This window comes from Sardina pilchardus, chromosome 6 (genome assembly GCF_963854185.1).
Source record: "Sardina pilchardus chromosome 6, fSarPil1.1, whole genome shotgun sequence".
Classification (NCBI taxonomy): domain Eukaryota; kingdom Metazoa; phylum Chordata; class Actinopteri; order Clupeiformes; family Clupeidae; genus Sardina; species Sardina pilchardus.
This window is the reverse complement of record NC_084999.1, coordinates 12095689-12108880: the sequence shown is the minus strand read 5'-3', so window position 1 is coordinate 12108880 and position 13192 is coordinate 12095689. Positions and strand designations below refer to the sequence as shown.

The window sequence follows — 13192 nt, the reverse complement described above, 5'->3', positions numbered from 1 at the left end:
GAGCAAGCAAACCCTTCCAACCTTGTTAAAAGCTGAGGCCCTCATTAAGGCATCAGCCTTGATTACCGAGCATTGCCCTGTCACTAAGCCAAGCAGAAGGCATGACCGAGGGGGGAAGGTTGCACATGCGGACTAAAAGGGGGGGGGGGGGGGGGGTGGATGAGGATAATATCAGTCTACTGGGATTTAAGTGTCTGTCTGAATACCATCCAGTCAGGTTGCTCTCTCTCTCTCTCTCTCTCTCTCTCTCTCTCTCTGCTCTCTCTCTCTCTCTCTCTCTCTCTCTCTCTCCTGTATGGGTCTGTAACTCATAAGGAGCAGAAGAGTTACTGCCCCTCTCGGCTGTGACCCCGGGTGTCCACCTAACCGGACTAATCTCTCTTAGAAGCCAATCTGTTTTTTTTTCCAGGTTCCCAGTACACATGGCCACGTGAGGAGGAGCCCAGGAGGCCGGTAAACCCTTAAAAACACCCTGCTGAGCACTAGATGTGTCCACACAGCTCGGGGTTGATTAATTTGGATTAAAAGCATTCAGCAAACAACAACTACCCAAACATGGGTGAATAATGATAAGGATAATGATGATGTGTGTGACTACTACCTCTTTTGTCAGAGTACAGGCTGGAATTCCCCAAATGTTTATTTTTAGAGATGAGACGTGACCGTATTAACGTCTGAAGATGTAAACATACGGGAGCTTTTATTTAGGCTGGGCTTCGTTTTGATTGTTTTGTTTGGGTCTGAGTCCGAGTCCGGTCAGACGAGATTGGGAGCAGGAAGTGTTACGCCGCTGATGCCAAGTGAAGTCATCACCAGTGACGGCAACAAACAGGAACCCTCCTATTTATCTCTGAACCAGCACCCAAGAGAGGGACAAGATTGAAAGACAGAAAAAAGAAACAAACAAAAAAAACCCATGACAATAAACAAGAGAGCTTTCAGGTGGGGGAAAAAAAGACTTTGGAGAGATCAGGGGACTGATTATTTTCCAGGTTGGCCTTTTAAGAGAGAGAGAGAAAAGAGAGAAAGGAGAGAGGGAGAGAGGGAGAGAGGAGGATAGAGAAGAAAAGGGGTTGAAAGGGGCCTATAGCCACAGGAGGAAGGGGGGAGTAGACAGACAGATGGAAAGAAACCGGGCAAAAAGAGGAAACCCCAGAGAGTGGCTACGGAGCAGAGACAAAGCATGGAGAGAGAGGGAGAGAGAGAGAGAGAGGGAGGAAAAGAGAGAATGAAAGGGAGGATACCTGACAAACGAAAGTGGAGATGAGCGGAGCTGAGCAGGCAACCTGACTTCAGTGGAGCCACGCAGAACAAAGGAGAGGGAGAGGCAGGCAGGGCGAAAACAGGAAGACTGTGGAAAGGGAACTAGCGCGGGGGGAAACTCAGGAGACAATGCCCTGTGTGTGGAGCACACAACCCTCCACACAACAGCATTCACTAACGTAACCCTTTACACACACAGCACACGACATAACATGCCATAAAGCGCCGTGTGTTGCTGTAACAGTAACTGCCATAAAGATACAGTACAATCACTGCTTATTAAATGAGTTAATGATTTGTTTGACTGATTCAGCAGAGCTGTTCTGTGCCCTTTCTGTTTCGCTCTCCGTCCACTGTATGCTGCTGAATGCACACTACTGTACTTAATGTGTGGTCTGCTATGTGTCCAGCATAATCAAGCTGCCGAATGCCAACATGTAGATTATCCTCAAGCTGATTAAGGCCAAAGGAGTCATGAAACAATTCATAAGTCATGAAACAATTTGGTTGGCACAGTAAATGTTATTCAGAATATTCAGCATCTAGTAGAATAGATAATGCACCAGAATGAGGTTTTGAAAAATGCCTTGGCACTCAACTTGAATGTGTGTCAGTTTATGCTCCTAAGCTTTCTAAGGTGGTGTGTGTGTGTGTCTGTGTGTGTGAATTTCCATATGAGTGACAATGTGTGTGTATGTGTGTGAGTCCCATCACCGTGTTTGTGTGGTCATGTGTATATTTATGCAGCACTCCCACACACATGTATGTGTGAATGTGGGGCTGCAAGCGTGCAGTCTGGGACAGATGGTGGGGGCGACGTGAAGTTCAGCGACCTTTGACCTCCAGTGGCGGAGGCTTCCCCAACAGACGGGCCGCCAGCACTAGCTGACAATGCGGCACTCGTTAGCACTCCCACGGAAATACAGCGTGCCAGAGAGAAATCCCCTCTCACACAAACACACAGCCCACACACACACACACAAATACAGTACACATACGCTTAGACTAAGGCTGGCCAAATAATCAGAACTCTACCGATATTCTGACCCCTCGCTGACCAAAACATATCATAATGAATAGGCTAAGGTTATTTAAAAAATATACAAAATATATACCGATATTCATAATAATTTTGAATACTGCATGATCTGTTTTAAAGGGATATTCTGCCATTTTTGGAAATACGCTCATTTTCCACCTCCCCTCGAGCAAAACAATCGATATTTACCTTGTTCCCGTTCATCCAGCCATTCTGTGAGTCTGGCGATACAACTTTTAGCTTCAGCCTAGCATAGATCATTGAATCGGCTTAGACCATTAGCTTCTCGCCTGCTAGCTTCATGTTTAAAAGTGACTAAGATTTCTGGTAATTTTCCCATTTAAAATGTGTCTCCTCTCAAGTTAAAAAGTGCAGTAAGACCAACTGAAAATGAAACCTGGCGTTTTTCTAGGCTGATTTGACATGGAACTACACTCTCATCTGGCGTAATAATCAAGGCAACTTGCAGACTACTGGCACTACTACTGCTTGTTGTCTATGGGGACTATTTTCAGGTGCTGCGTACGATATTACTGTGCCTATGGTACGTTTGCAAGTTGCCTTGATTATTATGCCAGATGAGAGTGTAGTTCCATGTCAAATCTGCCAAGAAAAACATCAGGTTTCATTTTCAGTTGGTCTTATTGCACTTTCTAACTTGAGAGGAGACACATTTTAAATGGGAAAATTACCAGAAATCTTAGTCACTTTTAAACATGAAGCTAGCAGGCGAGAAGCTAATGGTCTAATCCGATTCAATGATCTATGCTAGGCTGAAGCTAAAAGTTGTATCGCCAGACTCACAGAATGGCTGGATGAACGGGAACAAGGTAAATATCGATTGTTTTGCTCGAGGGAAGGTGGAAAATGAGCGTATTTCCAAAAATGGCGGAATATCCCTTTAAGGTATCCTTTAAACAGATCATGCTATTTGCCACAAATGCTTACTGCACCAAAGGTATTTTATCAAAGTAGTATTTTGAAGCTTGCTACTGAAAGAAAGATGTACCATCAATGAGATCAATCTGAGAAATCACTGTTTTATTTATGTCCAGACCTGGAATACATACATTACACACACATACACACACACATTCACACACTGCACAAATCAATAAGCCAGAAAGGATGCCAAAAGCATGACACATTTGGGTATTTAGCACCCAAATCACACAGGAAAGTGTTCAAACGTGTGAACACATAAGCAAGCAGCACAGCCAAAAAAGATGGGGATGTCTTACCAAGAAACGAGCAAACTGAGCAATGAACAATAACACAAACTGAGAACATGGGTGGTTGGGGGGGGGGGGGGGGGGGGGGGATTTTAGCACAGACCTACCCACCCACACATGAATACCTTCAGCATATGCTGCCTCTCCCCAAGGACACCCACGTGTAACAAATTGATTAATAAATAAATAATACTAGGCCAAAGCATGCCAATTTGCTCCTCAAATTAGACGCTCGGGTTCTGCCTCCACCGCCGTCCGGTGCTTGTATCAGCACTTGGCCTTCAGAGGCAGAGCTGAGGGATTTCTTGCTGACACAAATTTAACACTGGCAGAAACGTCCTCTGCTCACAGAGGGCAGCATCCATCGAGTGGATCTTGCCCTACAATCCTGATGCATACTGTACACCCACCCCCCTCCCCACATACATACACACACCAGGGATGGAAATTAGCACCAGCCACCAGCCAAATGCTGGTAAAATGTGAGAGTGGCTGGTAGATTTCAGACACAAAGTCATATTTTAACATTGAGTGGCTGGTTAATTTGACCAGAAATCTGCTATTGGCTGATAGATTTTCACATTTTCAAATTTTAATTTCCACCCCTGACACACACACACAAACACACACACACACACACACACACACACACACACACACACACACACACACACACACACAATACACGTATATATCATAGTAAAGCAGTGACCATCTATGTGACAAAAAGCAGGCTTAACAAACCAATGAGGAAGATAGTGGACTGTGTTGTCAAGTTCAAGCTAAAACAGTCTTCACCACAGAAGATGAGGCGATTGCAGAAGAGGAATCAGAGAGGACAGAGTGCCTGATGTCACTTCCTCTTCCTGTCAGCATATGCACTGTATATATATATAGACACGTGCGTAAATGACCTTAACAGACCTCCAGCCCAGGAAGCCCAGGAATGAAGTCTGTGAAAGTCATTAATGTTTGAATAAGAAACGTAGCAGTGAAAGAAACGTCTAAAAATGTTTTAAAATTTCATTCGATAATATTGAGAAATAGTGTACAAGAAATAGCACACGGTGGACTTCATGTAGTTAAAAACACGCTGTTTATCAAACAAACCGCCAAGATGTCGTCAGTTATCAGATTTGGGTATTGTTTTTTCACCGATTGCATTCATATTCTCATACATTAGGTATCATTTTTGAAAGACTGATACATTACAGTAGGGGCACACACATCCATGATTGCCCCATTTCATCACTGTCACCTCTTAATTTCCGTTCACCTTCACTCTCTCCATTATCGCACCTCCCCCCCCCTAACCCCCCCTCACTTGCATTCAGTCTGTTCAGCTGCTGTGGCCCTCCACCTCGTCCATCACTGATAATGCTTCTCAAAGCTGTTTAACGGCATTGGTTGTTTGCACAGGTGCATGGAGGGGCTAACTCACATGTACGCACTGCTGGTCTGTGCCCAGCTATGCCGTCCCTGTGGGCGCTGACCAGCAGGGCTCCTTTACGGGGAGCTTTAACGTGTGTGTGTGTGTGTGTGTGTGTGTGTGTGTGTGTGTGTGTCTGTGTGTTTCTGTGTGTGTCTGAGACTAAGACTGCGTATGTGTGTTTGTGTGTGTGTGTGTGTGTGTGTGTGTGTGTGTGTGTGTGTGTGTGTGTGTGTGTGTGTTTGTGTGTGTGTGTTTCTGTGTGTGTCTGAGACTAAGACTGCGTATGTGTGTTTGTGTGTGTGTGTGTGTGTGTGAGTCTGGATGACTCTCAGTCTGTCTTTACAGCATGCTGTGTGGGATTAATCCGGCCTGTCTTCTCGGTCTGTCAGTCAGACCTTTTATCCGTTCCTAAAGGGGCCCATGGGTGAGGTGTTCTCCATGGCCCCCATCGCAACCTGACCCCTGCCCCCCCCCACCATCACCCAGGCTCATACACACCTTTCTCCTGACCTCCTTTCACGACTCTCAGGTTACAACACTGAAAAAGGCTCACCAGGGGACATTTTATTGTATAGTGAGGGAGACATTGAGACAGAGAGAACAGACAGGATGAGAGGAGAGAGAAAGAGAGAGGTAGCGAGAGAGAAAGAGTAAGAGAGAGAGAGAGAGAGAGAGAGAGCAGCAAGAAAAGGAACAGAGAGGGGTGAAGTGTGAGGGAGGGTGAGAAAACTCAGAAATTAAATTCAGCAACAGTGAGGTAAAGGAAAAAGAACCCTCACTGAAACCTCACATCAGATGCACCAAAAATACCTCCCTTGATTACCAATACACAAGGTATTGTACACAAAGAACTGAATTACTGGCGATTACTGCACTCATATCTCTCAGAGAGTAACTTGCTCTTTCTTTACTTGTCTATCAATATAAAGGACAGGCCTTAGAGAAAATTCATTCACTTTGTCTTATTTTATAAGCTATATCACACCTTAGCCTATAGCTATGTCAATGGAAACTGATATTTCATACCTTACAGACAAGAATTAACTTCCATGAACTTATAACAATGTTATACCAAGATTTGTAAATTTGTAAATAAATCATTAACAGTGTAAGGAAGTTCTTGTGTGAAACCTTTTCTCTTCTTTTAACATAACATGGCCCACTACTGTGCCAACCAAAACAGTGCCAGCCAGTGGAGAGATAGGGCTCCAGTACAGACCCATATTTGGGTACTTGGCTACATCTAACCATGTCTGTATCTGAGACAAAGAGTTAACAATGTTCCATTCTGTTACGCTTACAACATTGTTACCAAGCTCACACGTTGCCAAGGGTTCCACGTTCTGTGTTCTACATCTAATAGAACACCTGCAAGACAGCTGGGGACCGCTCGTCCCAACCCTCTCCGCCCCCAGCTCATGGCTGTTTGTACAGGTCAAAGTGCACGGGGCAGCCGCGGCGGCCAAATAGATCACTAGTGCGAGCCTTGCGTGGATGAAATGCCTGTTGCTGTGTTTTGTCTCCTGAGGTATTTATGGCCGCTGCTCGTCGAGCTGGTCGTGTTTTGGGGACGGTGGTCCCCGTGAAGCACTTTGCACCCCTTACGTCTGGCAGGGGAACACGCCGCCAGGGGTCTGTGTCCAGCACGTGTTAATGGTGAGCGCAGGCTGCACCCAGACTCTGTGCCATTGTTCTGAATGGTTCCAGCCATCCAAGCACATAATGGGAACACAAAGGGCTGATTAAACACGCACACACTCACTCACAGACACACACAGACACACACACAGACACACATGCACACTGACACATGTACACAGTGGATTCTGTCTGTCTTATTCACCCACATGCGCATCAATGCTCATTGACACATAAACACACACACACACACACACACACACACACACACACACACAGGGGCATTTTGACTCCACTGACGAAAAGTACATCCCTATTCTCAAAGCCAGAAATGTAACCACTGAAAGCATCTGAGTCAAAGCAGACTCCTAAGACACCCACTCAAATGACACTGCATTACAGTAACACTGCATAGACATAACATTACGTCAAAATACATGTGTGTCAAAAGGTTAAAATAGTGACACACTCTTTTACAAACGCTATTTTTAAACAGTGACTTTTACAGATGACACCGCTACAGAATAAAACATGATGGGTAAACTATAGCTGAATGCTAGAGCTGAAGGAGCTGAAGGATGCTCTTTTCTTTGAAAGCAGCAGTAATCAAGAGAGAGAGGGCAGCAGAGAGAGGGAGAGAGAGAAGGGGATGGAAGGAGAGAGAGAGTGAGAGAGAGAGTGAGAGAGAGATAGCACCAGAGAGAGAGAGAGAGAGAAGGGGATGGAGGGAGAAAGAGAGAGAGTGAGAGAGAGACAGCACAAGAGAGAGAGAGAGAGAGAGGGATAGCAAGAGAGAGAGAGAAGGGGATGGAGGGAGAAAGAGAGAGAGTGAGAGAGAGACAGCGCAAGAGAGAGAGAGGGATAGCAAGAGAGAGAGAGAGAGAAGGACAGAAAGACAGAGAAAGTGAGAGACCTTCAGATAGGGCATAAAGAGGGGCCTGTTCCATGGTGCTCTCGGACGGATCCTGCATCTCCAGTCCCATGCCTGGCCCCTCGGGCCCTGTGCACAATCCTCTCTCTGTCCGCCCCACTGTGCCTGTGGAGGACCTATTGTACACTGTGCCCTTAGGTAGGCTAAATAGTGCCTGTCCAAGAAAACCCCAAACGCACAAAAAAGAATGGGATGGCCTCCTTGTCTAGGACGAGGGAGGGTCAGGGGTGGCTGAAGAATGAGGGCTCTCTGTGCCATGGAGGAGACTGTGTGTGGCTAAAGTCATTGTGGCAATATGGGCACAGAACAGGGTGGCAGTTTTGTTCAGTGTTGGGAGGTTACAAGTCAGTTAACAGTCTCTCATTAACTGTGTGTGTGGCTTGCCAGTCATGCACTGATACAGAAATTCCTAGCTGCTTATCAATTTCCGCTTATTCAGAAAAGCCAACAGCACTGTCTACAGATTGCTGGGTTATTACTGGGTTATACAATACAAGCTACTATTTGTTCTACTCTGGTAATTAGCTAACTGCTACATATCTATAACATAAGTGTGTCGGTACTGACTGACATAAGCAAAGACAGAAAAAGCCCTGCATTAAATTGCACCCATGAAACACGGATAAAACAAGTGATGCATGAAAATAAAATGGCGGAATGGTACAGAGAGCTGATTCTGCAATTTCATGTTCTGCTGATCCAGACTGTTCTAACCCCATCTAAATCTGTATTCACACATACACACGGACACACACACACAGAACCAGGAAAAGTAGAGCGAAGAGAACATTCAAGTAAAGAAGAATTCTTGAAAACCAGGAGGTTTAGACCAAATGGCCCAGTGCAGCTGTATCAGCAATGTGCTCCTTATAAGATCATTAGAGTCATGACTAATCACCCTTGTCAATGAATGCTACATTTAGAACTCTGGGTGTGTGCTACATGCCATGTGAAACAGAACACATAGCATAATGCTGCACTCATTCACCTACATAGATAACCCTATATGTGTTGGTATCTGAGTGTGCGTGTGTGAGTGTGTATGAGTGTGTGTGCGTGTGCGTGTGTGTGTGTGTGTGTGTGTGTGTGTGTGTGTGTGTGTGTGTGTGTGAGTGTGTGTGTGTGTGTGTGTGTGTGTGTGTGTGCGTGTGTGAGTGTGTGTGTATGTGTGTGTGTGTGTGTGTGTGAGCGAGCGGGCGAGTGAGCGAGAGACAGAGAGAGAGAGAATAGAGCGAGTGTGTGTCAAAATATTGTATATTATGTGTATGTGTACTCACGTCTGTCTGTCTGTCTGTCTGTCTGTATGTGTCCACGTGTGTGTGTGTGTGTGTGTGTGTGTGTATGTGTTTGTACAGCCCTGCATTGGTTCTGCATGTTCTGGGGTTCACTGCCCAGGAATGTGCCATTAGCTCTGTAAAAAAAATACACTAGCGGATCCCAGACAGAGCCTTAGTCACTCCACATTACCCACAGCACTTCCTCTGGCTGGGTCCACTCTCCCTCCAGAGTGACCCATGTCCAGTCATACACACACGCACACACACACACACACACGCACGCACACGCACACGCACACACACACACGCGCGCGCACACACGCACACACACACACACACACACGCACGCACATACACACACACACACACACACACACACACACACACACACACACACACACACACACACACACTGCCCTCAAACAGTCAAGTTCATCCTCACAGCATAGAAAAAGGTGAATTTAGATTATTTTCCTGCAAGCACTTTTACATTTATCAGCTTCAAGTAAGCTCTCCCGCTCCCTTGCAAATGCGTTAGGCTTAGGCCTTCGACCACTCCAATATGAGAGAAAATATTTGACGCATCTAGTTCATTGGTGAACCAGCACCAAACGCCATATTGCCTTAACCTCTTCCCATACCAAAACTGATGGTGTAATGCAAACTCCGATTATGGTCTGTTGTGTTTCCATAGAGACTATCACCAATGTACACTTCCTCCGTGCAACTCCTACCCAAAAACATTGACATTTCCCCACACAGAAAACACGCACATATCTTGATACACTATCAGAGTGCACACACGGTTTAAGTCACAATCACAATAGCCCAAATATTTGTCGAAAAAAAATCCAAATGTAGCCTGCAACACAAAGAATTTAGTCAGGGAAAACGACGTTAGCCAACTCTCAAGTCGTCGCCATAAAACAGAGATGGATAGACGAGTAGGCCTATGGCCGTAATTAAATAGAATCTTTGTGCACCTGCCAAACCAGTCCACACAAAACCCCAACTCGCATCTACTCGCACAAGCACTCGCACACAGTCGGCTAAATTAGCCTACCAAATGAGAGAAGAATCGACCACTGCGTTTGCGATGAAGTTTCTGCGAATGAAAACAATGTAAAAACCAAAAAATTGCAACATGCAACATTGTATCCTAGTTTACAACGAATGCCGGTTCGAGCATGGAATATGAAACAGCCAAAGAAAGCATAATCAAAAGCATGGTATAGCCTAAGAAATGCAAATTATATCACAAACGTATGCATCTGACCTTTCTAAAAGCCTTGTGGTACAAAGAGGACATAGGCTACTACTCCTTCCCCCTACCAATTTCCTTCAAATCCCCTGGACAACGTAGTCGGCTTCAGAGAGCGGTTTCTGCAGCTACTGTGTCACACAATGAGAAGACCCCCCTCTCCCCCTCCCCCTTTTCCACGCCACGCTGTTCAAGCGCTATACTGTAATCCACTATGGCATATGTAATGAGGGTTGTACCAGTGAATTTAGGGGAGCAACTATTCTAATATATAGGGAAAAAACAACAGATGTCCCAAACCGTATGGTGTGGGAGTTAGAGTGGCTAACAGAGTCAAAGACGGACAGGAGAGGAGTAAATGTGGTTGCCTACACATAGGCATACAGCGACCGATCGTCTACTCACAAAGATTATTTTGCGGGTGTGGGGACTTCCCTCACCTTAACATTTACTGTTAGGCTATTCTCTTCTAAGAAAACCACTAAAGTAGAGATTATATTTTTGTTTATGCTATTTAACATAAGAGCGGTGATAAACAAACATCACATAGCCTACTAAACGGAACTTTAACGAGACTATTTAGGCTAGACGTAAGCTACTTATTGTTTTTAAACAAGACTTTATAGCTGGACTTACCCGTAAATTTATTTCTTTCATCCTCTCTTGTCGCGTTTTTGGTAGTGGGTCCGTAACACGGGACATTCCGAAAACTGGATCAATAAAAAGTGATCCAGATGGTAATCCTTATGGGTAAAAGATCAGCCTTTCCACGCAGGTATATTTTCTATCACATGAAAAACACTAAAACTAACATCCGTCCTCGGTAACAATTTAAAATTACAAATCATGAATCAGTCAACTTTTCCCCCTTTATTGTCACTGGTCCATTTGCCGCTACAGGAATCGCTTGACTTTTTCAAACAGGAAACTCTAAGTAGATAGTTATTCTCCAGTGCCGCTTGATGTTAGGCCGCACCCCGAGGGACCTTTTTCGTCAGTGTAATACTAACCTTCTTTCAGACTTGACCAATAGCGTTCAAGTGTCTGTCGTTGTTGCCCGCCCAGTGGGCTGTTGCCTACTAATCTTATGTCCAATCATATTTGATATCCCTCGCCTCGTTTTCATAGCTCCACCTACAGTTGTGCCGGCTGTAGTGTGCTCCACGTCCTCGAATGAAGAGAAGGAGGAACATCCATTTCCTTACCGCATACGGACCCTTCTGAGAGGCGCACACATACCAAGTCTGAGGGGGATACGAGCTGACTGTGGGATCATGATTTATGATCCTGCACTCAGCTATATGATTACATGATAATGTGACTTGGATATCCAGTCTTATACTGACCTCACCATAATTTACATAGATGGAATGAAAATATAATTGTAGGGAATTAAAATAGGACAATATAAATAACCTATTCTTATCACATTTGCTGTGGCCCACTGGGGCAAACCAGGACATACCATGAGAACATATATGCTGTAGTAAGAGAATGAATGGTATGATCCATACCGAAAGGTATGACGGTCTTTGTGGAGCAAAAAAAAAAATGTAAGACCAGATGCACCGCATAGCAGTAGCTACATATGACCACTGCACAGTGCTGCATGTTGCCTACCATCTGAAGAAAATAAATCACACTTCTCCATTTGTCTCCATCCCCTACATCTGTAAGTCCCAGTACACTACAAGTCCCAGTACACTACAAGTCCCAGTATACTACAAGTCTAACATGCTCTGCCCTAGATTGCTCAGTGATTTTTGCTAACATATACATGTAAATATTCATTGTGAATACACATTGTGTGTGTGTGTGTGTGTGTGTGTGTGTGTGTGTGTGTGTGTGTGTGTGTGTGTGTGTGTGTGTCTGTGTGTGTGTGTGTGTGTGTGTGTGTGTGTGTGTGTGTGTGATGGTGATTCAGAGCTGTCTTAAACTAGGGGTGTACTGTATGTGTGAGTCAGTGTGTCCTCTCTGTCTTTCAGAAGGTAATATGGTACATATGAAAAAGAAGTAAAAGCAGTCTCCATCTGCACCCCATTTTCCATTCACTATCACAGCTCGGCACCGTGTCATTCGGAACCTCCAGACACATACTGTACATCCACAAGCTTTGCTCATTAAAAAGACACAATCTCAATTCCTATTTCATCTGTTTCTCCATCCCTCCAACTCTTTGTGGTGTGGATGTTCCAAATGTGACCACAACTATTCATCCCTCCTCTCACACACACACACACACACACACACACACACACACACACACACACACACACACACACACACACACACACACACACACACACACACACACACACAGAGCGAGAGAGAGAGACAGGAGTCCTTTCCCTTGTTTTGTCAACCACCCATTATCCCATCCATCCATCATTTACCATAAACGTGCAATTGCTGCTTTTGGAATTTAAACACCTTCAGTCCACCGTCTCAATTTGTTTGCTGAATGTAAGGTCGCTAGCGCCGTGGCCCAAATTAACCTCTGGCGTGGTTATATACCCATGCTTAATGATGACTGGTGCTGAACTGTTCTCTTTGTTTTGCACTCTCATCGCGTGAGTGGATGCTAAGTGTTGCTCTCTGGCGTTTGCCCCCTACAGCAGCTGTAAAATCATTTCCTGCTGTGTCGTCCATGCCCTCACCGTTTCCCACCCTACTGGAGACAGCAGCTACAGCAAACACTTTGGCCCCAAACAGCAATGTGATTTCTGTATATCTCTGTATATCTAAACACGTCCTTACTGGAGGTGCTGTTTCAGTACACTTTATTGATCCACATCTAAATGGGTTTTTTCTTTTTTACCAATTTTATACAATACAGAAGTTCATAAATGTCTTTCTATTAGGGTCTGCTAAAATGCTCGTTTCACTGTGACTTGATGTGCTTATTTCACAAATAAGCACAACATGTATCAAAATAAAAAGTAACAATCGGTAATCCTTGCTGGTTTTCTGATACTAACAAATTGGATCTCTGTAGCTGATGTGTGTGCTTGCCTCACAGGTGTATTACACAACGGCATACTTCAACGCAATTCTCATATGGTGTATTTCTACAGGGGGAGAAATACAAGATTCCCATGTGGTGCCATGTGTTTGAGCAG

At 44.8% G+C, this 13192-nt stretch overlaps 1 protein-coding gene across 4 annotated transcripts in view; it reads right to left on the bottom strand.

Annotated features, from left to right (window-relative positions):
- arhgef2 (rho/rac guanine nucleotide exchange factor (GEF) 2) overlaps window positions 1-13192 on the bottom strand; it is a 56952-nt gene that overhangs the window by 28367 nt on the left and 15393 nt on the right. The window contains exon 1 of one of the 4 annotated variants that reach the window (XM_062538458.1): window positions 10710-10994. The exons of the other annotated variants lie outside the window; for them this stretch is intronic. Within the exon in view, the coding sequence (XP_062394442.1) occupies window positions 10710-10775 (66 nt within the window). The 5' untranslated portion in view covers window positions 10776-10994. Of the gene's footprint in view, window positions 1-10709; window positions 10995-13192 lie in introns of those variants that run through there. 4 annotated transcript variants of the gene reach the window in all.